Source organism: Haliotis rufescens, unplaced genomic scaffold, assembly GCF_023055435.1.
Source record: "Haliotis rufescens isolate VD_foot unplaced genomic scaffold, xgHalRufe1.0.p SCAF_5, whole genome shotgun sequence".
Lineage (NCBI taxonomy): Eukaryota > Metazoa > Mollusca > Gastropoda > Lepetellida > Haliotidae > Haliotis > Haliotis rufescens.
In genome coordinates this window covers 34,513,871-34,541,812 of record NW_025964223.1, presented here as the reverse complement: position 1 = coordinate 34,541,812, position 27,942 = coordinate 34,513,871, and the positions used below count along the sequence as shown (strand labels likewise).

Here is a 27,942-nt window from a genome sequence, read left to right as displayed (position 1 = left end):
CGAACACGTCTGGGATGCTCTTGGCAGAAGTCTGCGCACTCTCCAGAACCAACCACAGAATTTGCAAGATCTTGGCACCATTTTGCAGCAACAATGGCGTCGTCTTCCCAATCATGTGTTCACAAGCATCACAAGGTCCATGCGGAGGCGTTGTGGGGCAGTTGTCAACGCACATGGTGGCCATACACGCTACTGAACTTGCGTGCCATCATATTCTTGTTCTTGGGACTTATGATTTAAACTGTTGATGTTACTACCGAATACCGTAGGTGCTTGGAACAAATTATGGTTACCACCGTTAATTAAAATCCTCCTTTGGACATTAATGATTAAAAATTACCTTCTCTGATACATTTGTCCGTTCTATATCATAGATGGGATTACTTTTAAAAATGTGAAGTTTTTAATTTGACTCGGTGTATACAGCTCTAAGGCTCCATAGGAAATATGGACAGGATATTGCTATATATATAGAATGTAAAAAGAAATTTAAAGAAACATTTTATTTGAAAAAGGAAGATTATTGCAATAAACAGAGGGAAATTCTTAGTGCATCCAGACATGATTCAAAATCTTTTTGGAAAGTGTTAAAATCCTGCAGAGTAGATCATAAGAATCCTTTCAACATAACAGTAGATCAGTGGTTTGAACATTTTAATTACCTGTTGAACTGTAGTTCTGACTGTAGCTATGATTACAGTGACCCAATATGGGAGTACACAGATGCAGATGACAGTGGCTATTTATGTGAATTAAATTACCCTTTTACACAAGAGGAAATTAATGCAAGTTTGAAATTGCTCAAAACAAGCAAATCTCTTGGCCCAGATGACATAGTTAACGAATTCTTTAAAGCAACTAAGAACTATATCTCACAATTATTAACAAAACTATTCAATAAACTTTAAGACAGTGGTATATTTCCTAGTAGCTGGGGCAAGAGTATTATTTGTCCCCTACACAAATCAGGCAGCTTCTCAGACCCAAATAATTACAGAGGCATTTCCTTGATAAATTCTTTGTGTAAAGTTCTTACAACATGTACAGTAGTTAACAACAGACTTTAATATTGGTGTGATAACAACAATATTATATCTGAATTTCAAGCTTGCTTCCGAAAAAATTATACCACTATTGACCAAATATTTACACTACAAGCTATGGTCAACAAATATTTATCAAAGAGAAATGGAAGGTTTTATTGTCTTTTGACGTTTCTGATACTGCTTTACAGCTTCAAAGGAAAATAAAGACCCTGGAGAAATTCTGTAATGATACTGGCATGAAAGTTAATCTGAATAAGACTAAAATAATAGTATTTCGGAATGGAGGTCCGTTTCGCAGTTATGAAAAGTGATTTTTGAATGGTCAACAGATAGAAGCTGTCAACATGTACAGATATTTAGGAATTATTATCTCACCAAAGTTATCTTGGACCAAGGCCCAAGCATGTCTAGCAGCCCAGGCAAGGAAAGCACTTCTATCAATATATAATTATCAAAAACAATTTGGATACATTAATCACCATGATCTTTTTAATATTTCACCAATCCTATGTTGTGGATCAGGGATCTGGAGAACCAGCTACTGTAACATTATTGAGAGTGTCCATAATAGATTCTGCAAATCCTTTTTGAAAGTAAATAAGTTCACCAATAACAACATGGTTCTAGGAGACTATGGTAGGATCCCCCCTACAGTATAACTACATGTCAAGAGCAGTCAAGTACTGGTGCAGATTAATTCAGATAGAACAACACAGGCTACCCATCCAAGCTTATTATATACTAAAATCTCTTGATGATAATGGTAAATTACATGGGCATCACATATTAGAATGATTTTATTCCAGTTTGGATTCGGTTTTGTTTGGCTAAGCCAAGACATTGGTAATATTCAACATTTCATGACAGATTTTAAACGAAGATTTTACGACTGCCTCACTCAACATTGGCACTTTTCCGAAATGTAATTACTACTCACAGTTCAAGTCATTACTAAATGTGGAATCATATATACTGAGAGGCAATGAAAACGCAATCCAATTATCAAACGTGAATTTTATTTACATAAGAAAATTTCAAAGCATGTATTAAGTATATTAGCAAAGATTGATCACGATAGAGAAATTCTGCATAAAGCAGTGTCCCATATCATCAGTTCCAACCCCATTTACAGGAGAGAGATTGAACAGACCCTCAGTATCTGGTGTGTCCACCTTGAGCACGAACACAAGCTTGCAAACGCCTTGGCATGGAATCACATAAACGACGGATGAAATGAGCCGGGATTGCGTTCCAGTGATACTGCAATGCCTGAGTGAGCTCAGCAACATTGCGTGGCGGAATCTGCTGTCGTCTCACACGCCTACCAAGTTCGTCCCACAGGTGCTCAATTGGTTTCATGTCTGGTGACCTTGAGGGCCACTGCATGACCTCCACGTTGTTTCTCTGAATAAAATTCCGTGTCAGGATGGCAGTATGGGGCCTAGCATTGTCATGCTGAAACACTAGCCGAAGAACAGGCTGTAGAACAGTATCCACGTAACGTCGTGCCGTCAAGTTACCTTGCACAATAACAAGCTGTGATTTAAACATAGCATGTATGGCTCCCCAAACCATTACTCCTCCACTTCCAAAGCGATCTCGTTCAATAACACAAGGTCGCACATAACGTTCACCTTGACGTCGGTACACACGGAGCCGTCCATCTGGGAAAGAGACGTTAAAGCGAGACTCATCAGAGAAAACAACATTCCTCCAACCGACGTTGCCCAGAAAACCACCTGCTGCAGCCCATCGCTGTCGTTGAAGTCTGTGATTATGTGTTAAGATCTGACCTTGGTACGGTCGACGTGACCGTATCCCTGCTGCAGCAAGACGTCGACGCACATTTCGACTGCTGATGGATCTTCCTCTGCTTCCGATAGTGTTGTTAGCAGTCTGTACAGCTTTCTGAAATCGACGTCGGAGGTGTTGCATGACAATATAGCGATCCTGACGTCCTGTTGTCACCCGTTGAACGCCTGGGCGTGGCCGATCCTCCACCCTGCCTGTGACTTGGTAGCGCCTTCTGAGACGACTGACAGTTGATGGATGGACATTAAAGTGTTGTGCAACGTCAGTCTGTGGAGTGCCAGCTCGCAGCATTCCAATGGCCTTGTGTCACTGATCTTGGTTTAACCGTGGCATGGTGCATATGGACACCAGTTTCAAATCATGATGTGATTTTATAGGGGAGCAATGTGTACTGTTTGCATGCAATTCAAAATTCATGTCGTGCACGTGCATTTCGGACTGCAAGCTGAAGATGTGTTTTGGCGTTTTGTTCAGGATGGTGTGCACACAACCAAACATGTCTGTACACACGACGACAGATGACAATTATCACGCTAAGTAACATTTTTCAATAACTAATCACTTTGTTTTCTCCTCTGTTACTATTCTATGATAAAGAATGCTGATTGCGTTTTCATTGCCTCTCAGTATATTATATATATATTATTATATGTTCCGGTGTAATAATTTCAGACTTGCTGTTGAACTGGGGCGTCACAACAACATCCCATATAATGAACATGTCTACACTTTCTGTTTTTCGAAGGGACATAACCATGTTGGAGATGAATTCCATGTTCTTATGATTTGTGACCAGTATTCTAGAGAAAGAAGAAACTCTTTTCCCAAGCGTCTCGTTACCTCTCCCTCTATTGAGAATTTTATAAGACTTATGTCAGCTGTAAACGAACAAATTATAAAAAAGCTTAGGTAAATTTCTCTTCTAAGTCATGAACATTCGAACATGAACATGTTGAACGGTAAATCATTTTTTAAATCTACTCAGCATGCAAATATATATACAGTATATTTCCATTGTATTATGGGTCGGTGGCCTGAAGTACCGAATAAATGTGTCTGTCTGTCTGTCTGTCTTAAATTGTCTTGCAACATCACGTTGACTCAATCCTGCTTCAAGCATACCAATGGCTCGCAGACGCTCATTTTCGGACAAGTGTGGCATTTCGTAATGTTGAATAATTGCATAATTTTGTTGTTTTTTTGGTGGTTGTTGTCAGCACGATGCTAAACAGTGCATATGGAATCCCGTTTACGCACATGTCTTTATACCCATTCTTACTGACCATGATAATTTCATGATCCCTCCTCCTCATTGACTGTACCAGAGCTTTAATGTGACCCCGAGATAATCTGTCCCATTCTTGGTGTAAGACTTGGTACAATTTGCAAGACTTTTCTGATTCACGATAATGCCCAGGGAAGTATTGATACTGCCTCCTGATGATGTGACGTCGTGCTAGACACCATGCCAGGCATGCAACCTTATGATCATGTTTTAACAGTGAAAATCCGGGTTAGAATAGGTCTTCAGCAACAAATGTTTGCCATAAAAGGCGACCAACGGGTTGGGGGGGTCAGGCTCCCAAACTTGGTAGATGCATGTCATTGTATCCCAATTGCGTGGATCAATGCTCATGATGTCAATCACTGGATTGTCTGTTGGTTGGTTGGTTTGTTGTTTAATGCCGCACTCACCAATATTTCAGCTTATGACTGCCGTCTGTAAATAATCAAGTCTGAAAAAGCCAATCCAGTGATTGATATCATGAGCATCGATCCACGCAATTGGGATCGATGACGTGCACAAATCAAGTCAGAGAGCCTGACCACCCGATCTCATTAGTCGCCTTTTACTACAACTGGATTGTCTGGACCAGACTTGATTATTTACAGACAGCAGTCATATAGCTAGAATATTGCGGAGTGCCCTGTCAAACAATAAACAAACAAATCATATCTGTCTGATTTGACCTGATTTAGCACCATTTTGTCAGACAGGAGACGATGGGGTCACCTCAGTCGTTTAAACACACTACTTGATGTGAACAGATGACATCTGCATCTTCCCTTTGAGTTGTCACATGAGGTCGCCCTGAATGCTATCAGTCCTTGGCTTCATTCGTTTGCTGGTGTTCTTGACCAACCAGCTAATTCCTCATTCCAATAACTTGCCCTCTTTCTGATGACGTCGTTTGAGGAGCCCCAGTCTTGAATTATCAACACAGAAATCAATTGCTTTTTCAACTTATAAAAATGTAATGACCGTACCTTCAAAGCTGATTTTTACCACCAATTTTCACATGCTGCAGCCCTGAAATCATCGCACATGCCAGGCCTGAACATATTGTGCGGTGAGCAGAAAAGGTCAATATAATACTTCAAACAGGGATAATAAAGATATCAATATCAAAGTACAAATGAGGGTATAAATATATGATTGTTGCGATACTTATTTCCATGTGAATAGTCCATGTGTACTTGTTTTGAAGTTCTAATCAGTTCAATTGAGAAGGTGACCAGTTGCATCCTGCAACTGAAGTGGGGTTCTCCATCCACAGTGGAAGTGATCTTTCAGTCGCAAGAGGAGCTGGTCCAGATCCTGCAAGTAAGTTTCAGCTGGTTCTAAAACCTATGTCATTACAAAAATATATTCAGAAAGGTTGTGGTGTCAAAGCATATGAAGAAACATGTTAAGGAAGAGAATTTATGGATGTCAACTTCTTTATTATGAGAAGTTAAGTATATACATGTACTCTGAAACGTTGTGTTCCTCATAATAAAGAAGTTGACATCCATAAATACTTTTCCTTATGTTTATCACTTCTAAAGGACATTCAAAGACAAGAAACATGTTATTAAATTTCTTCTGAAGAATGTTTAGAACCATTGCGAAAGCCCTCTGGAGATGCTAAAATTGCAGATAAATCCTGTTTCAGAGAAACACCTTGAAAGAATATTTTTAAGATATCTTCTCTTGTAAGGGTGGTACTACTGGTGGTCACTGTTAGGTTAGGCCATCACTGTATTGGGTTGGAAAGGAAATGTCTAAACAAAGTTAAATGCTTTTCTCTGTTTTGCATACCACTAGTACATCCTCACACTCCTTGAACCATAAGGATTTGATTAACACCAAAAAATGTTCTGTTTGTCAATGCTAGGATTTCCCACTATTTTGACAAACTTTACTCAGTGGAATTGCACTCTTGTCCATTCTGAAGCTCACTGAATAGGTGTGAGAGATACTTATGTAATAATGTAGTAAATGTACCGCAACTTTCAGGACATTTTATCAATCTTTTTGCAGTCATATCCCAACTGCAAGTTTATATATCATGCCTTAAATTAATCACTGTCTAGACAAACTAATGGGTCTGAAACACTTGAAAACTTGACACACATCATGTTTACTAGCCCAAAGCCGTCACAAAAAAACTATTGTTTTAATTGGAAAATATGGACAAACTGTGCTTTGTAGTACATGTACATGAATAGGTATTATATTTTATTTATTTCCAAAAATCACATGCATGACATAAGGGGATTGTATATACATAAAATGGCACACTCAAAAAGCTGTATCTTTAAAACAGTAACTAGTAGTCACTGTGGTGTTTGTAAGGCATAGGTGATTTATTTATGAGTCATAATGGGATTAGAGTATATTTTGACGAGGCAAATTGTGATTGATGAAAAGTTATCAGGAACTATCTTTATTTCCCTTTTAATGAATAAGAAACATAGTGGACTTTAAGGTGCAAAAACACATTATTTTCTTAAACCAGACAATTAGAGATGTTACATATATCTTGTCAACTTCGTTATAATGGACATTTTGCATTTTGTGGGGGAAAGTCAAGACAAAAATTGCAGTAATACTCAGTAAAGTGTGGAAAGGCCATGTTAATGAACTCGGAGAAACCAACTAGCCTGCAAATATCGTGTTATAGGGGAAAATGTCTGTGAATTAGAGATTTTTGTATTCTCTTCATTACCAACAATAGAGAGTTTATGTCAAATTAATCATCTTCATACTCTCAGTCTAATGTAATTGTGAATAAATAAAACTAATGGTGTAGAAAGATAATGTGACAATCTCACTGCTCTTTTGTTCTAATAACAAAATATGTACAGAAATATCAAAACAGTTATCATTGTAAATAATTTTTAGAATACTACCTCTATTACATCACTGCCATAATCCTATATTTTGGCTGCAATCGCACAAAAACCAAACTTTCAGATTTTCAACATTTACTGTCAACTGCATATTAGTTGCATCCCTAATAGCAACAAGGACTATCTCTTCCAAGTGTAAAGGCGGGAAAATCCCCACTTCTTTCCAAACTTCCATCACTAGAGACAGATGATAGGGGAGGTGGAAGGAAGTAATTCTGATGTAATAGAGGCAGCATTATTAGAATTATTCCTAATGATGTGTAATCCTAATCTTCACTTCAAAGGACTTGAAAATTCTGCAGCAGAATAATCAGACAATATGTGATACCTTCTCTTTAACTATCATTATATTCTTGTTAATGATTGTAAAAACAAAATTTAGTTACCCCGCCCTCAGATGAATGATATATCATTGACATGCTATATATTGACAATATATTATGCTGTGCCTGACATGAGTGCTTCGAAGTAGTGCACGCTCCTAACTTTCAGCCATGGTGCCTTCCTCATTGATTGATACCCCATAACATCGGACAAATGACTCATTGTCCACCCTAATGCCTAAAACGAGGACGGCACCTTGTAGGCGGGGCTTATCGGTCGGGGCTGGATCGGTCTATTGGCACTGATAACATGTGAGTACAGTACATATTAGAAGAACGATTTATCATACCCTCTAACCACCTGAAGGTGGAAGGTATCAAAGGCTGTGACAGTGCTGACAGGGAGTGAACAACTTCATGGAGTGAACAACAGAGGCAGCCATTTCTCCTTTCCTTTTTGCAGTCTTATGTTTCTTTCAAATTTTCATTTGCTGTGGCCAACCTCTAGGACTGAGGAAACTGATTGTTCTGATTCCCCTCTCCTAGCCTTGTTAGCTAACCTCTATGCCTTTTTCCAAGTACTCAGCTTTAAGGACAGTGTTACTGTTGAATGTCTGGATCTCCTCTGTGGTACATTCCATCCCAGCAGCATTCAAAGCCATGGCCAATGTACAAAAGAAAAAGGTCATTGTTTACATATCATTGAATGCTGACCCGAGTTGAATTTTATATGAAAAAAGATTGATCTCTTGCAGACAAACTTTTCATTTTCAATCGTGCATCTGTATACATCTATGTCCACTCTATCACTAATATCACCTACAATATATACTTACTCATAATTCACAACAGTTTATGACCAGTTAATCGTGGTAATGAAGATAATAACCAATCATAACTTTTGTCATTCTCATTTGACGTTTTACATAAAAATTTCATAATTATTACTGACATATTCCCTCCATTGCAATTTCTGTCCACTCTGTTACTATTTTCAGTCAACATGTGATTTGTTTCATCAAAATATCTTTAAAATATAGTCTTTTACCCAGTTTTAAAGGAACTAAAGCAGTTATTTTTGTTTTCCTGAATACTCGATAGAGTGAAAATGATTACTAAGTATCACTTAGATAAGCTGACCTCAGTGGCTTCTGAGAAAACTTCCCATTGTACATAATTGCAGATTCCCATTGCAGGCACTTGGTAAAATCACATGGTCGTAACTGTGTATGCTTAAAATCTTAAAACATGTAGCAAGGGATGTAACTCTGGAAAAAAATAATTTATGTGATTCTCGAAAACAGTCTTGACAAGTATCTCATAGAAAAGCATGCAAAGTTTCATTCATGTAAAGTCAGAAGTTTCTAACAAACTTTGCAGTAAGTTGAAAAGCATGGAGCAAGGGTTATAATTGTAAATAAGTAATTTACGGCACCAATTTTCAAACTCTTCCCCTCCCTCCTTCCTGTCTCAAACAAATTTTGACATTTCATGTGCACTGACAGAAATATCATATGATATACAAATTGTCACAACAAAAATAGCAGCTGAATGGAAAAAGAGGGAACCAGTGGGAACAAACAATTTCACCAAATTATTTAACTCATTGAGCAGTGAGATGCAGGAAATAAGTAAAGTTCAATATGCCAATTTACATTTTCTGTCAGAATTAAGTTTTTTCTATGAAATAATCAAATATACTGAACCAAATCAAAAACTTCACAATCCTAAAATTTTAACATTTTGACCAGTTATCATTGTGGGCCCTTATTGTGTATTTAAACAGTAATGGCCACGTATTGTCTTCAGATAGCACCCGTTTTTGTGCAGGTGAATCGATCAAAATCATGTGCACAGCACTATAGTGGCAAAAGTGTTTTTTCACGTGCAACTGGTCACGTGGCCATAATGCCGCACGTGTTTTCAGCCATACTTGTTAGCAGTCATTAACAGAATAAGAAAAACACAAGAAAACAAAGTCTTTACGGCCATTTGTCATGCCACGCCTTTCAAATGTGCAACATGAACGTGCCATCGGCATGTTGCATACAGGAACGTCCATAGCTGAAGTCGCAAGGACGATGGGTTGTAGTCGACGGACTGTTTATGATTTACAGACGCGTCTACAGCAAACGGGTACCACCGCTGATCGCCCTCGGCCAGGTCGACCATGTGTGACGTCGCATGAGAATCGTCAGATTGTCTTACGTCACCTCTGTAACCGATTTTTGACGGCTACATCAACCAGAAATGAACTGTTTAGGGGTAGACTGAGTGCGCAAACTGTTCGAAACCGTCTGAGAACTGCTCACCTTCAAGCACGACGGCCATACTGCAGGCCGATTCTGACTCAATTACACAGACGTCAACGTCAATTGTGGGCACAGCGACACTTACAATTGACTCAGAGGAATTGAAATCAAGTCGTCTTCAGTGATGAATCCGGATTTAATCTTCGATTTGCTGATGGTAGGGCGAGGTTGTGGAGGTGCTGTCATGAACGTTACGCCCAGTGTTGTGTACAGGAAGTTGACAGATTTCGAGGCGGAAGTGTCATGGTGTGGGGTGCTTTCTGTGGCAATGCACGTTCCAGGCTTCTTGTCATCCGTGGCAACTTCAACGCTGCTGCTTACTGCGACCAGGTACTGGCACCAGAACTTCTACCTTTTATGGCAGCACATGGACCCGGTTTGATCTTCCAACACAACAATGCCAGACCCCACACAGCAATTTTGACAAGGAATTTCCTTCAGAATGCGGGAGTGACCATTCATCAAATTTTGCCCATTTTACGTGCGCTTCATTATGACCAAATTTGGCGAGGTTTGTTTGTTTGTTTGTTCTTTTCTGATGATGCCCCATTCGTCTGACTGTTTAGATTACAAAAGAGACATATACGGTATATTAGACACAATCTTTCTGAGATAATGTAGATTTTGAATAAAGTGAAGGGTCATAGACCAATGTTAGTTGAACTTCGATGATTTTGATGCTTTTGTAAACAATATAATGATGGATTTGGAACCACCAACACAAAGAGCACCAGAACTTCTGCCTTGGACCCGGTTTGATCTTCCAATACGACAATGCCAGACCCCACACAGCAATTTTGACAACGAATTTTCTTCAAAATGCGGGAGTCAACGTCATGGACAGGCCGTCAAGGTCTCCCGACCTCAATCCCATCGAACACGTCTGGGATGCTCTTGGCAGAAGTCTGCGCACTCTCCAGAACCAACCACAGAATTTGCAAGATCTTGGCACCATTTTGCAGCAACAATGGCGTCGTCTTCCCAATCATGTGTTCACAAGCATCACAAGGTCCATGCGGAGGCGTTGTGGGGCAGTTGTCAACGCACATGGTGGCCATACACGCTACTGAACTTGTGTGCCTTCAGATTCTCGTGCTTGGGACTTATGATTTAAACTGTTGATGTTACTACCGAATACCGTAGGTGCTTGGAACAAATTATGGTTACCACCGTTAATTAAAATCCTTCTTTGGACATTAATGATTAAAAATTACCTTCTCTGATACATTTGTCCATTGTATATCATAGATGGGATTACTTTAAAAAATGAGAAGTTTTTAATTTGACTCACTATATATCCAATGAACAGTTTTGAAATTAACCATGAATTTTACTCCAATCTGAGAATGACTCACATGCAGTTGAACCTCGTATGTGTAACTTGTGGGAACCTGGAAATCTGTTGGAGTTATCTGGGGTTCTAAACAACCAATAAAAAGAATTTCAGAAGAAAAAAAACCCAGCTTTTATGAGAGATTATATTTTATCTTAAACTGATTGAGTCATCAGGGGGTTTTTGCTTAATTTCGATACTTGGGACTCCAAAATGAATTCAACACAACTGGGAATTTGACACATCCAAGTTTGACCACAAGGTTCAACTGCATTAGGAAAGGTGTGTAGACAAAAGCTATTGCTTTGGATGTATGTCATCTAGTTCCTTCAAAAGTAGAAAGTCACGAAGGCCTTGTGGTATGGGCATCAAACTGAGGTCACGAAAAAGTTGTATTCCTTGATGGTGTCTGATCCAACGCCTGCATAACTGTTTCAGTGTCATGGCTTGGTGTGCATTATGCAGCCAAATACAAAGCTCAGTCACCAGATCAACAGGCAAATCTGACGTTGAATGCATATTCTCTCGGAGATGGCATGTATCAAATCCTGAGACAATGAACATTTTAAGGACAGCAGAGTTGCCTTTAGTTATTGCAAGTCGAACTGGACAGGCATCTTCTGGGATATCATTGTGGCACTGATAAGTATCTACCTGACTGTTGGCTTTCAGAAGCATCTTCACTACTTCCAGACGCCAATTGGATACAGCATACCACAGAGGTGTGCGAAACTCACTATCCAGAAAGTTTACATCAGCACCAGCTAACAGGAGGTCATTGATGCAGTCTGAGTGTCCTTTGAAGGATAGGATGTGCAGAGGCGTTTTGTTTACTGAGTGATTGGCGATATTAGGGTTACAGTTGGCATGACAAAGCAGTTTTACTACATGGGAGAAGCCTTCTGTTGATGCAAGTAGTAGAGGAGTGCAGTTGTTAACATCACACATGTTGGTATTTGCACCAGCTGCCAACAGTATGTCTACCCCTGAACCATTTTGGCTGGCATAATGAAGTGCAGTACGTCCACTCTTGTCTTGACAGTCAATGTTACATCCTCTTGCAAGGAGAAACTTCACAGCGCAAAAGCAGCGTTCACGTGTGGCAACAATCAAAGGAGTTTGTCCTGCAGAATCTCTTGCATCTAGTTTTGCCTTGTGTTCAACAAGGTGCTCCATACATTCTGTCATGTTGCCCTTGGATGCTATATGCAGAGGATAACATCTAGATAATCCAATAACATTTGGGTTCGCATTGGCTTCCAGCAAAAACTTGGTCATTTCGACTTGATTGGCAGCTACGCTATGATGTAAGGGTTGGTTACCGCTCGCATCCTCACACTCAACGTCCACACCTATGAAAATCAAGTAATACAATGTCAAATAATAGGATTACTTCATCATTACATTAAATATGCTGAAATATTTCTGGAAGATTATATAATATCAGATCAATGTAAGTGTTAAAAAGAATATACAAAACAAAATAACAGAAGTTTCCATACATCATCACTACATGTACATGACATTATGGTGATACGGGTATGCACATTGATGGTGATACTGGTTATGTACACTGATGGTGATACGGGTATGTACATTGATGGTGATACTGGTTATGTACATTGATGGTGATTCGGGTATGTACACTGATGGTGATACTGGCTATGTACCATTGATGGTGATACGGGTATGTACACTGATGGTGATACGGGTATGTACACTGATGGTGATACTGGTTATGTACATTGATGGTGATACAGGTATGTACACTGATGGTGATACTGGCTATGTACCATTGATGGTGATATGGGTATGTACACTGATGGTGATACTGGTATGTACATTGATGGTGATACGGGTATGTACATTAATGGTGATACGGGTATGTACTTTGATGGTAATACAGTTATGTACATTGATGGTGATACTGGTATGTACATTGATGGTGATACGGGTAGGTACATTGATGGTGATACGGGTATGAACATTGATGGTGATACGGGTATGTATATTGCTGGTGATACAGGTATGTACACTGATGGTGATACTGGTTATGTACATTGATGGTGATACGGGTATGTACACTGATGGTGATACTGGCTATGTACCATTGATGGTGATACGGGTATGTACACTGATGGTGATACTGGTTATGTACATTGATGGTGATACGGGTATGTACACTGATGGTGATACTGGCTATGTACCATTGATGGTGATATGGGTATGTACACTGATGGTGATACTGGTATGTACATTGATGGTGATACGGGTATGTACATTAATGGTGATACGGGTATGTACTTTGATGGTAATACAGTTATGTACATTGATGGTGATACGGGTAGGTACATTGATGGTGATACGGGTATGAACATTGATGGTGATACTGGTATGTATATTGATGGCGATACAGGTATGTACACTGATGGTGATACTGGCTATGTACATTGATGGTGATACAGGTATGTACATCGATGGTGATACGGGTATGTACATTGATGGTGATACGGGTATGTACTTTGATGGTGATACGGGTAAGTACATTGATGGTGATACTGGTATGTACATTGATGGTGATACGGGTATGTACATTTGTAGGAGACCATGTAATTTAACATAAGTAAGGGACATTGGGTGGCTATTTTTAGAACCTATCAGAAACATCCTATAAATTTGATATAAGTACGTCTGGATGTTTAAGTTTCTTGTAGTCAATTATCTCTCTTATTAATCACATTTTGGCCGTAAATTGTTTCCTTTTGGTCGTTTGGGGGTGGGTGTTTTCCTGCTTGAGTGCTCGAGCCACATGTTGTATGTTCCGCCATGAGCTATGATGGGCCAAGCACAATATGGTAGGAACACCCTGATTGGTCGCGATAGGGTTGCTGGCCAATGGCTGTACGACAGGAGTTTTCCTTAATCGGGTCAAGGGTCAGCCTAGTGGTATATAAGGACCTGGTACTGCAGCGTTCAGTGTCTTAAGAGCTCGGGAATCCCCGACACGTAAGTCCACTCCGGTGCGGGGAAAGTTTGTAACAGTCTCTTGTTTAACAAGACGTCTCACTAGTTAGGTTATAGAATAGGTTTGATGTAGCTGGGTTGGGGAAGAAATGAGGATGTAGGTAGATTTGTTGATATAGTTTGTGTAAGGGGGTTTTCGTGGGGGAGAAGTAGGGTTAGGATTAAGTAGGTTTAGGGTAGGCATAGATAGCTTTCTTCCGTAAGATTGTTGCATTTCTTAATTTTATATTTTGTTAATCAGTTTTCTTTTGTTGTATTAAAAATCATTATATTTTCAACAAATCTTTTTGACCTTTTTCAACCGCCGGATGCATGAACCCAACCACAGAGTCTCACAGGAGTGTCACCAGTTAGCTGACTCATAGTTAAACCAGACAGTTAACATCAAATAAAACACAACGCAAAGGGCCATGAGTCAGCAGTGGGATTCGAACTAGAACACTCCCTGGAGCCAGTGAACTCTGCTGTCACTGGGCCGCCTCAGGCAAGGCGCGCCTATTACAGATTTGGTGCCGAGACCAGGATCCGGTTGTTATGGTGTGAATTTAGCAAACAGATTTTGTAAATTTGTGTAGGTTCATATAAAGGTTCAATATTTGGTAGTTTAGCTGTACAGTACAGGAATATCCTGTCAGGGCATACCTTGGTTATATAGAATAAGTGTGTGGTTTATTTTATTGTCGAAGTTTGGAATATCTTTTCCGAATCACTCATGGCTTCTGGTGACAGAAATGAGTAATTGGACCCCCAGCTATCCCGGAATGAATTTACTCCGACAGACCCAGATAATTTGGTCACTGTTACGTGGTTCATTGGTACGTTTAATAACAGTTGAAACAAGTCGGGTCTGGTACACAAAGTCAATTCACAAGGCTCAAAAATCTGGTTCACTTGGATCAGGATCAACACATGTGCTCCACATGGTGGCTGACACCTTGGATCTAACAAAAGTGGAATTTCAGAAAAATTGGATATAGACTGGGTTAATACTAAAACAATGAATAGCATTAATTAATTGAAGCCCAGGTAAAATATCTCCAAACACATAAACAGCTATCACTGTATATTTAAATCAAAGTTCATGATTTCTTCAACATGAAAGAAACACATTTGAAACAAAACATGGAATCAATGGATATCAAAATGTCATTAATTATCAACTGGTTCAGGCACATTGTCTTATTCAGTCATATTTTGGCAATTTGATCAATTTTGACACTGGTCGGAGAATCTCATTGTCACTTGTTTTCACTTTTGCTGATCGTACTCTACAGTCGGACCCTGCATAGGTCTCTATCACTTGTCCAATCTTCCACTCACTGCGAGTGTGAAGAGGGTCAATGATTAGCACAACATCATCAGTTTGTACATTACGCCGTGCATCCGTCCATTTCACACGTGGCTGGAGATTTGGCAAGTACTCCTTAATGAATTTCCTCCAGAAGTGATCAGCTAGTACTTGACTTTGACGAAATCGTTTCTTTGTTAGTCTGTCTTCATTCAGGTAGACAACCTGAGAAAGTGCTGGATCTGATCTCCCGATCAGCAAGGTGTATGGAGTTACATGATCGGTATCGGAGATGTCAGATGAGGTGTGTCCCAGAGGTTTGGAGTTCAGGATAGATTCTACTTCTGTCATGACAGTTCTCAGGACAGATTCACTGACAGATTCAGTTACTAGTATACTGCGTAGGCCATACCTGATTGATCTAATTTCACGTTCCCACAATCCACCAAAGTGAGGGGCTAATGGCGGATTGAATTGGAATCGGATATGGTTCTTTGCGAGTTTTTCTTTCAGTTCAGAGTTCATAGCTTCAAAAGCTTTGCACAATTCATTTTCACCACCTTTGAAGTTTGTGCCACAGTCTGACAACAGTTCAAAGGGACAACCCCTCCTGGAGATGAATCTGCGAAGGGCCATTAGGAATGCCTCTGTGTCCACACTGTCAAGTATATCAATGTGGACGGCTCGGGTTGTCATGCATTTAAAGATGATTCCATACCTTTTCTCTCTGCGTCTGCCAATCTTTATATACATTGGCCCAAAGCAATCTATTCCTGTCGAATAGAAGGGTGGTTTGAACAGTCTTAGCCGAGCCTCTAGTAGGTCGGCCATCAAAGGGATCTCTGGATTTGCTCTCCATTTCTGACAATCATGGCATTGTCTCTGATGTTTTTTAACAGCTTCACGGCCTCGAAGAATCCAGAATTTTCTTCTGATCTCACCGTAAAGTCTTTCAGCACCATAGTGATGGAGGTCAGAGTCATATTTCTTTATGAGGAGCTTTGTAACATTATGATTTGGATCTAGCACAATGGGATGTTTTACATCGATTGACAGTTCATCACATCTTCTCAGTCTACCACCAACACGTATGACGTGATGGTCTTTATCATACTCTGGACTGAGTTGCGAGAGCCTGCTGTTAGATGCTATTCTCAGACCTTTGGATAATGCTTTCATTTCATCTGGAAAGCATTCTTCCTGAGCTTGGCGATACAGTTGTAGTTCAGCTTTCTCAACATCAGTAACATTGATGGCTGCCGCCCCATCGGGATCCTCGATAGTACTGATTGTGGCATCAAGGAGTTTTTCCCATGATCGATGTAGAGATGTATCAGCTTTGGGTTGAACTGTGATGCGACTGCAGAAGGCTTTCTTTAGTTCAACACTACAGGGATCAGTTTCAGGTTTCGGTTTTGCATCACTGAGAGGCCATTCAGTATCTGAAAGGTTTAGAATTGCTGGGCCATTTCTCCATCTTGTCTCTGCACACAAGTCCTGCAGTGTCTTTCCTCTGGTGATATCATCAGCCGGATATATCTCCAGTCATGATATTCAGTAAGTGTTTGAATTTCTGCTACTCGAGTTCCCACAAACACTTTGTAGCGACATGATTGGTACGTCAACCATGCTAGGACAGTTGTTGAGTCACTCCACATGATCACTTTGTGAATGTCAATGGTCATTTCACTGGTGAGTGTGCTGGCAAGCAGGGCTCCTGTTAGAGCAGCTAACAGTTCAAGGTGGGGCATTGAGAGGGCTTTCTTAGGAGCCACTCTGCTTTGTGCTGCAACAAAGGAGACATGAGATGATCCATCATTGGTCTCTGACTTGAGGTATGCGACAGAACCATATACTTTTTCTGATGCATCACAGAAAATATGTAACTGTCTCTGATTGACTGGTTCAGGTGGATCAATGCATCTTGGAAGTGAGACTTGGTTCATAAGTTTCAGTTCAGATTCCCACAGATGCCATTCTGTGAGAAGTTCACATTCTGGAAGTGGTTCTCCCCACTGAGGTTTGTGTTGCCACAGTTGCTGAACGATGACTTTGGCTCTTGCTAGATAAGGTGTGAGGAATCCAAGAGGATCGTACTGACTGGCTAGTATCCTATATACTACATTCAGTGTCAGAGTAGAATATGCAATGGGTCTGTTCTTGTAAGTGATACGATCCTTTTCACATGCCATTGAAGGCCAAGAGTTCCTTCGTGTGGTTCAGTGTTGCCTTTCATGAGCCACAATTCACAAGTTTCAGATCTGGCTTCACTGGGCAAGTCCTTAACAACGTCAGGATCATTGCTTATCCACTGTCGGATATTGAATCCACCAGACTTCATAACATGACGTAGTCTACTGATGAACTCCCTGGCCTTATAAACTGTAGGGAATCCAGACAAACAGTTGTCAACATAGAAGGAATCTTGAACTGCTTGGTGCACATCAGGATATTCCTCTTTGTTTTCTGTGCCCAGTCTCTGAATTGCATATGTGGCACAACATGGTGAACAAGTTGTACCGAATGGTAATACTTGCCATTCATATATTGAGACATCCCTCTCTGTATCCATTTCCCTCCAAATGAAACGAAGCAGGTTTCTGTCTTCAGGCAACAATCAGATCTGATGAAACATAGCTTTGATGTCTCCTGACACAGCTATGACATGTTGGCGAAATCTCAAAAACACCCTGAGTAAGGATGCACCTAGTGTCGGTCCTGGAAGTAACTGCTTGTTCTGTGAAAGTTTCTGATATTCGTATGAGCAATTGAATACCAGTCTGTGTTTACCATGTTGTGCGATAACATGATGTGGGATAAACCAGGACTCTGGTGTTGAAGATACTTCTTCTTCACTTATCACTTTGACATATCCCTTGACAACAAGTTCTTGGATTTTCTCATTGTGTATGGATGCTATGTCAGGATGCTTGCTGATTCTTCTCTCAGTTCTTCTCATGTTCTCTAACACAGACTCTTTACCTGTTTTGAGTACAGTCTTGTCAGGTATTCTGAGAAGAGGAGTGGCGAAGTTGATTTCACTATCCACTGTCACTTTGACGGTTTTGTCCTCAAGGGTTTTGAAGGCAAAATGGTCTAGCTTGGATCGAGTCACCTGTTTTGTGGTGTATGGCAAGATGTCGATCTTCCATAGCCTCTCAACATCATCAGTGATCTGGAGTTGAGGTTCATGTAAAGTTCGAGTCAGGAAGCAGTGCTGCTTTCTGTTAGGTTCAAAGGCACATGGTCCCTGCAGTGACCACCCTAGTCGTGTGTAGGTCCAGCTCTGACTGGTCGCAAGGGCAATATCAAGTCAGCATTATCTGATCCTATCAAGATTAGAGGCTTGGCATCACTGATGTCTTGTAGAGGCAGGTTCTGTAGGTGTGGATACATTTCCTGAATGTCTTTGACAGGATATGTATAGTTGGACAGGTTCGTTTGTTCAGAGGTGAACACATTATTGATTTCATGCTTTGTATCTGGATCAAAGGGGGATGAAATAGAGAGGTTCACTCTATGACCATCACAAGGAAAAGGTTCAGTTTGGATCGTTGTCAACAATATGGAGTCAGGTTTTATTGACAGTTCAAGGTCATTCACCGCAGATGACAAGATCATGCTTCGCATTGAGCCATCATCCAGCAAGGCAAAAGTTCCAATGTCACATTTGCCATGTAATGTTACAGGAACAATTTTCAACATCACATTGTTGGAATTGTCTAGATAGAATGAAGTTGTCTTCTTCACAGTGATATTGTTCAGTTCATGGACAGCATGAAGTATGGTTAGATGTTGACCTTTGCACTCTCGGCATGGTTTCTTAAGGTTGCAGTCTTGCTCTTTATGATTCCTGCCACAACGGATGCACCTGTTTTTGTCCTTTATCCATTGAAGTACATCCCTTGTTTCCAACTTGTGGAAACTTTTGCATGCATTCACGTGATGATCCTTGCTGTTACAATAGGCACAGTAAGATTGGTAAGACGTACTCGGAGTTTTGGACCCGGTGGGTGTGTTGAGCAAAGCTGTAGCTTGTTTCGTTTTTGAATGTGACTTAGTGGTGTTTGTCTTGTCAGCAACTGCATGTGCTGCAATCCTTCTTGCCCTTGACTTGACATTCAACCACTGTGAAAAGGATACAAGATCTTAGTTTTTGGTATTACTGATCACCCCCTTATTCAAACAGTACTCGACAAAGTTGTCACGTAAGGAGCCTGGCAACTTCTTAAGAAGTGTGTCAACATGTGAGGCAGTTTTCAGCTCATAACAGTCATTACCATCTACAAATGTCAACAATCCGACAAGGGACTGAATTGATAAAGCGAAGTTGTCAAAAGCTTCGTAATCACCAGGTTTGATAGTGGGGAGAGTCAATATGCAATTGATCTCACCTCTAGCTAGGTTATGATCTTGCCCATAATTCTCCTTCAATGCTTCAACAGCCTTGGTGTAAGGTGTGGGATGACGGAGAAAACTTGTAGCGAGGGTGAGTGGTTTACCTTCTAAACGGTCCAGGAGCACTCCATATTTATACCTTTCACTGAGCTGTGGGTGAATATCAAGGAGACTTTCAAGTGCCATCTGCAAAACAGCAAAGTCTTTCTCTTTACCACTGATAAACATGGGTAATCTTGGTTTTGGCACCCCTTATGCTGATAGAAGTAGTTCATAATTTGGTGCATTAGCAATTGGCTGTTGTTGTTGTGGATAGTAACTACAGGCTTGTGGCATGACATTTGATTGAGGTATTATTTGTGGAATGCTTGGCATTGGATTAATACCACTGGTGTATGTTGGATATGTATGAAATGTAGACATCCCTGTCTGATATGGAGGCACAACTGGGTCATATTGTAAAATCACTGGCTTGTAGGGTGAGACATTTGGAAAGTCTAGACTAGACATGTGACCGGGATATGTGACATTTGACACATGTTTGGGTTTTGCAGGTTTATGTTCATATTTCTGTTACATGATAACCTGAGGTTTCTTTGGAATGGCACCACTTGAATTGTGAGATGATATTACCTCCGACTTTACAGAGATTGGCTCTGCAAATGTGAACACAGATGTGTTTGGCTCAGTTGTCTTCATACTAGGACAGGAGGCTGTCCCTGAGGTTTCAGATGTTGAAACATGTCATGGTAACAGGCGTAGTTGACACTTTGGAAGCTGTAACATTTGAGTTCAAGTTCAATGAAGTAATGTCAGGTAATGAAAATTCAACATTCTGAGAAGAAATTGGCACACCAAATTGTAAGTTGAATTCCTTTGCATTGGCATTGAGACTTGATACCACACCAGCTGGAACACTGGCACTGGTACTGTCAGTGATATTGGTAGCACCAGTGACCTTTGACACTTCAGACACAAATGCCTTTGTCTTTATGTCTTTATGATTTTCAGAAACCATACCATGAATAACGGATGCCATTTCTAATTCGGCTTCTACTTGCCTCATTTGACGATGTCTTTGCAGTGATGATTGAATTCTCTGCTTTTCTCTCAAGCATTCATCAAGCTTATCTTTCATTTTATCATGAAGAATTTCTTCTTCGTGTTGTTTTTTCAGTTCAAGTAATTTCTGTGCTGCTTTAATTTTCTGTATCTCAGCTTGTTGTTTTTCTGACAAATTTGAGGAAGCTGTAGATGAAAAATCAGAAAAACATGAGCGGGAAGGAATTACAGAAGTCACTGACCTAACATCATCCTGAATATGTTCACTTGGATCAGGTACACTATGCAGATGGTCCTGCAAATGTTGAGGAATTCGACGCTGTCTCTTACTTCGTCGAGTGTCACTCATTTTCAACTATTATCCGGCTCGCGGGACCATTTGTTGCGTGGTTCATTGGTACGTTTAATAAGGATTTCTTTACTGCCAACGGTAGCTTAGTAGATGTTCATGGTTGTGCAACAGTTGAATTTGAAGTTGGTAGTACACGATTTGTACAAGAGTTTGTTGTTGCAGACCTGGGTCATTTGGGTAGTATAGTTGGATTTCCTTGGATTTCCTTGAGAAATATGATGGTGAAATTAGGATCAGACGTAAGGTCCTCAAGACATCAGAAGGTACACTCAGGTTGCATAGACGGATTATCACGAATTAGGATTGCAGACACAGTGATTGTTCCAGAAGGGTCTGAAAAGTTTATTGAATGCAAGCTAGATGGTCATTTTACTCCAGAGTGTGGAATGATTGAGCCGACGGATCATTTACGTGGTAAACGCCTTTTTGTGGCAAGAAGTTTAGTTCAGCCTCACAAAGAAAAGGTTGTTTTATCGGTCTTGAATCTCAGCAACAAAGGTATTACCTTGAGTAGTTCAACAGTACTAGGTACAGTTGGTGCTGTTGAGAAAGTGATCAATTGAGGAGAGGATATGGAGTCAAATCAAGATCACAAAGTTTTACCACCTCATTTGAAAGTATTGGTGGATAACTGTTCCAATGAACTTTCGGTGGACCAAAAGCAGTATTTAGCTCAGTTGGTGTTTGAATATCAGGACATATTTGTAGGTGATGATGGAGCTTTGGGTCAAACAGAACTGGTTACACACAAAATCAATACAAATGGGGTTACCCCAATTAAGTTGCCAGCTCGAAGGGTACCTTTAGCTAGGAAGCAGATAGTTGAGGAAGAGGTTGATAAGATGCTAGAGAAAGGTATTATAAAGGATAGTGATAGTCGATGGTCAGCTCCCGTCTGTTTAGTTACCAAGAAAGATGGATCTTGCAGATTTTGTGTAGATTTTAGGAAGCTAAACTCAACAAATTGCGTGCACATCATGTTTTGTTTCACGGGAAGCATGCAGAATAGGGCTATAAAAGACAGACTTTAAAAGCCACATCACTTGTTGCTGCAGACGTAAAGGGTACTGACACAAGAAATGCCAAGATTAACAGCAGAGGAAAGTGAACGTGCCTTGGGCATGCTTCAAGTTGGTACGTCAAGTAGAGTCGTTGCACAACGGTTTCAATGCCATCATTCAACAGTCCTCAGGCTACTGAGCAGATACCAGCAGACAAGAACCACCAAAGATCGACCACGTCCGAGTCAACGTCGTGTAACTACACCACGTCAGGATCGTAGACTTCCGGCTACCAGGACTGCAGCAACCGTACAAGGCCGACGGGGTTGATCAGCGCTGACACCGTACGTCGACGTCCCCGCTCAGCAGGGCTACGTGCTCGACGTCCATATGTTGGACCCACACTCACTGATCGACATCGAAATGAACGTCTGCGTTGGGCCAAAAGGCATCGTCATTGGTGATTGCCGCAGTGGCATGAAGTGCTGTTCTCTGATGAGTCCTGTTTTCATTTACAGAATGCTGACGGTCGACTGCGAGTGTAGTGTCAACGTGGAGAACGTTACCACAATGACTGCATTGTACAGACAGATCTATGGGGGGGAAGGGAGTGTCATGGTGTGGGGCGGCATAAGTCATCACCATCAACAGAGCTCCATGTATGTCGTGGAAGAGTTAATGCCCTTTACTACAGGAATAACATATTGGCAAATCACGTCATCCCATTCTTTCATCAGCACCAGGATATGCACACCTTCCATCAAGATAATGCAAGAGCGCACACAGCATGTGTTTCAACACAGTACCTAGCAAACAATATTGTGCCTCTGCTTCCATGGCCAGCCCTGTCACCCGATCTATCGCCAGTTGAACATTTATGGGATTACCTGGGTCAATGCCTCTCACGTCGTCTGCAAGTACAGAACCTGAGAGAACTTGAAGATACACTCCGTCAAGAGTGCAATGCCCCAGAACACTATTCGCAGACTTATTCGATCAATGAGAAGACGTTGCATGGCCTGTGTTGCTGCCAATGGTGGGCACTACCAGAGATTGACATTTCATTTTAACCCTATGTGTCTTCCTTACACTGATGACGTAAATGTAATTACTGTGTGGTATTACTGTTTCCTTTGTCGTCTTTCTTAATAATCCGTCTATGTCTGTTATAATTAAAATCGGTCATTGCTCAAGTTGTTTTTGTAACATTTCAAGATTTATTGCTGGTGCGTTTTCAATGCTGTTCAGTATTTAAGACTGCTTTCGCTACTCACATGGGTCTATATCATTTCAATGTCATGCCCTTTGGTCTAACCAATGCACCAGCAACGTTTGAACAGTTGATGGATTGTGTGCTAGGAAAGTTAAGGTGGAAAAAATGCCTTTGTTATTTGGATGCACTGGGAAATCTTAGGATGGTTTTCTCACAATTACGACAGGCAAATTTGAAGCTAAAACCAAAGGAGTGCACACTTTTCCAGACTGAAGTTGCATTTTTGGGCCATGTGGTTTCATCAGCAGGTATAACATGTAGTTCTGAGAAGACAAATTGTGTAGAATTATGGCCACAGCCAGAAACCCGGTCTGAGGTCTGCAGTTTCCTTGGGCTCGTCGGGTACTATCGAAATTTTGTTCACAATTTCACAAGACTTACACGAAAAGGTGTCCCTTTTGTTTGGAATGATGTTTGTGAAGGTGCTTTCCGAAAACTGAAGCAATGTCTCTTGAGTGCTCCTGTATTGGCATTCCATCAGGATCAGTTTTTTTTTGTCTTAGATACAGATGCTAGTGCATATGGTCTGGGTGCAGTTCTGTCGCAAGTACAGAATGGTACAGAAAAGGTTATCGCCTATGCCAGTAAAAGTCTAGTCCCAGCCCAACGAAACTATTGTACAACCAAGCGAGAATTGTTAGCTGTGATTACATTTCTCAAGTATTTCAGGCATTTCCTCCATGGTAGAAAGTTTCTTCTTTGCACAGATCATGCTCCGTTGATTTGGTTGAAGAATTTTAAAGATCCTGAAGGTATCCTAGCACGATGGTTAAGTGTCATCGAAACCAACAACTTTGACATACTGTACAGAGCTGGTACAAAACATCAGAATGCAGATGCTATGTCCCGTAGACCTTGAAGGAGATGTGGATTTGAGGAATGTAAGGATTGTAGCTCTCAAGGTCTGTGTAAAGAAGACTGTGAACAGTCCTCCTCACGGCTGGATAGGATCTCAAGTATTGAAGAAGTATCAGACAAAGATGGTCCAGATCAGATTTTATCTCCAGTTGTTCTTCAACCTTCTGGTTCAGTTGATCTTAGTGATAGTGTCACTTCTGTCACTGATGATAGTGGTCTGTCTCCTGAGACACAGAGTGAGCAAATCTCACCAAAGCATCATGGTGCTAGTACTAGCAACGTCTGTAACTAGTTGCCTGTTTGGACCCAAGATGAGTTGTTGGAAGGACAGCAAGCTGATTTGGGGATTGGTCCAATTTTGAAATTGCTGTCTGAAGGTTCTGATCAACCATCCCAATTATCTATAATAGATTTGTCATCTGAGGTAAAAAGTTTGTGGGGTCAGTGGAATTGTCTGGTGGTGAAAAATGGTCTCCTGTATAGGGAAGTTGAATCAGATTTCTTTGGGACAAGATTGCAGATGGTTGCTCCAGCAATAGTTCGCAATAATGTTTTTGAGCACTTGCATGTGAATCGAAAAGCCGGTCATTTTGGTAGAGACAAAACATCAAAAGCAATCCAGGCTAGGTTTTATTGGCCAGGGATGTCAAAGGACATCAAACGTTGGTGTAAGACATGTACGTTCTGTGCCCGTAGCAAACCAGGTCCTGGAAGAGGCAAAGCTGCACTTAAACAATTTAAGATTCGCTCCCCTATGGAATGCCTTGCCCTTGACATTGTAGGTCCTCTACCAGTCAGTCGCCATGGCAATGAGTACATCATGGTTGTAGGAGATTATTTCACGAAGTGAAAAGAGGCTTTTGCTATACCCGACCACACTGCCCTAACCGTGGCAGACAAATTGGTCTCCGAGGTATTTTGCCGATTTGGTTGTCCACAGCAGCTCCATACAGATCAGGGAAGGGAGATTGAATCCCATTTGTTTAAGGAAATGTGCAAATTGTTGGGTATAGATAAGACCAGAACAACTCCATATCGTCCTCAGTCTGATGGCCCGGTGGAACGATTTAATCGTACCCAAAGACAAATGTTATCCATCTATGTTCACCAAGAGCCTCTTGATTTGGATGATCACCTTCCTTACATTCTCATGGCATACAGAGCAAGTGAGCATAAGAGCACTCATTGTTCTCCAAATCTTATGATGCTAGGGCGTGAAGTCAGGTTACCATTAGACGTCATGGTGGGTCATCCACCTGGCGTATTGAACAGTGTCCAGTCTCTTATGTCAAGTGGTTGAAAGAGATGATTCAAGAGATTTTTCAATTTGCCTCAGATCAGTTGGGTGTTGCGGCTGCAACTCAGAAAAAGAATTATGATCAGGGTTTAAAGAACAGGTCTTTTGAGAAGGGGACATTCGTTTGACTAACCAGAAACTAGGACTTGGGTGGGAAGGTCCATATCTTGTGATAGAGCAGTTGTCTGGTGTCACTTATCAGATACAACGTAGCAGAAATAGTCCTGTGATAAGTGTACATTTTGAAGGTGAGCCAGTCCCACAAAATTGGTTGGTTTCTGAGGGAAATCCTGATCTGAGTATTGATACTTCAGTTTCTATGTCAGAGGAAATTGTCAATGACAGGACCTATTTAGATGACATAGATATGTCAACTTCAAGGGTGGAGGGGGATGTTAGATTTGAAGCACCGTTGGTTAGATCTAGATTGGGGCGTGTTGTTCGACCAAGGGACAGATATTCCCCGTAGGAGTTGTATATAGTTTAGATTTATTCCATTGGACACAGCATCCAAATAAGGAGAATAAGGAGAATAAGCTGTTCTATTTGGTAGTATGTTGTTTTGTTTTCTTTGCTTCCCTGTAGATTGTTCTGTTTTATTGCACAGAATATATTTTCTGTGTTTTGTTTTCAGTATTAACATGGAGATTAATGCAGATCCACAGGACATATGGGCCCTTGATAATGATCGTCCCTCTTGGCTGCATGGGGGAATGAAATGCCCTGTAGATATGTGTTCTGGGCAGTGGTACCATAGGTATGGTAGTTACCTGGACCACTGGATTGCTATGCACAAAGCGACTTCCACCATATACCAGTGCTCTTCATGCAGAAAGAGTTTCATCAGGTCGTCTAATGTTCGGAAGCATGTTTGTTCACACGTCCCTCCAGGGCAGGTTGTTGTGGTACACTGTCCCAACCAGCATTACCTGCCACCCGGAACTCATGTTCTTCCGAATCGCTTCCCTGTACAATCCGGGACCTGGACGACAGATTCTTCTTTGAGGACACATTCCCCTCATCGTCAACAGCTAAAGGAGGAAGCTATTATTTGCCGGCATGCCCTCAGCAGAAGAATATCTCGGGAGGAAGAGCAGCGGGAAGAGAGAGAAGCAATGGCAAGCTTCAGCTCCGACTGAAAAGAAAAGAAAACAAACAAAAGAGAGACAATTTGTGATTTACTTCCATAAAAATAATGCAGTTGTGTTTGTTTGTTTTTTAAATATTTTTGATATTTACTCTGTAAAGTTGTATGAGTGTGAACGTTTGGTATTGTAAGAAGAAAGTTATTGAGTATTTTTGGGACAAAATTTTGGGGTAATTTTGATCTAAGGCTGGAGGAATGTAGGAGGCCACGTAATTTAACATAAGTAAGGGACATTGGGTGGCTATTTTTAGAACCTATCAGAAACATCCTATAAATTCGATATAAGTACATCTGGATGTTTCTTGTAGTCAATTATCTCTCTTATTACTCACGTTTTGGCCGTCAATTGTTTCCTTTTGGTGTGGGTGTTTTCCTGCTTGAGTGCTCGAGCCGCTTGTTGTATGTTCCGCCACAAGCTATGATGCGCCGAGCACAATATGGTAGGAACGCCCTGATTGGTCGCGATAGGGTTGCTGGCCAATGGCTGTACGACAGGAGTTTTCCTTAATCGGGTCAAGGGTCAGCCTAGTGGTATATAAGGACCTGGCACTGCAGCGTTCAGTGTCTTAAGAGCTCCGGATTCCCGGACACGTAAGTCCACTCCGATGCGGGGAAAGATTGTAGCAGTCTCTTGTTTAACAAGACGTCTCACTAGTTAGGTTATAGAATAGGTTTGATGTAGCTGGGTTGGGGAAGAAATGAGGATGTAGGTAGATTTGTTGATATAGTTTGTGTAAGGGGGTTTTCGTGGGGGAGAAGTAGGGTTAGGATTAAGTAGGGTTAGGATTAAGTAGGTTTAGGGTAGGTATAGATAGCTTCTTCCGTAAGATTGTTGGATTTCTTAATTTTATATTTTGTAAATTAGTTTACTTTTGTTGTATTAAAAATCATTATATTTTTAACAAGTTGTTTTTTCCCTTTTCACCCGCCGGATGCATGAACCCAACCACAGAGTCTCACAGGAGTGTCACCAGTTAGCTGACTCATGGTTAAACCAGACAGTTAACATCAAATAAAACACAACGCAAAGGGCCATGAGTCAGCAGTGGGATTCGAACTAGAACACTCCCTGGAGCCAGTGAACTCTGCTGTCACTTGGCCGCCTCAGGCAAGGCGCGCCTATTACACAATGATTGTGATACTGGTTATGTACATTGATGGTGATACTGGTATGTACATTGATGGTGATACGGGTATGTACATTGATGGCGATACTGGTATGTACATAGATGGTGATACG

General features: G+C 40.9%; 1 protein-coding gene across 4 annotated transcripts in view; it reads right to left on the bottom strand.

Moving 5' to 3' along the window:
- Window positions 1–4,713: 4,713 nt before the first annotated feature.
- Window positions 4,714–27,942, bottom strand: part of LOC124124713 (ankyrin repeat, PH and SEC7 domain containing protein secG-like) — a 268,855-nt gene continuing 245,626 nt past the window's right edge. For 3 of the 4 annotated variants that reach the window (XM_048383890.1, XM_048383891.1, XM_048383889.1), the window contains one exon: window positions 10,840–12,354. In XM_048383890.1, coding sequence (XP_048239847.1) covers window positions 11,300–12,354 — 1,055 coding nt within the window. In that variant the 3' untranslated portion in view covers window positions 10,840–11,299. Of the gene's footprint in view, window positions 5,458–10,839; window positions 12,355–27,942 lie in introns of those variants that run through there. The other variant, XM_048383892.1, reaches the window with a different exon arrangement.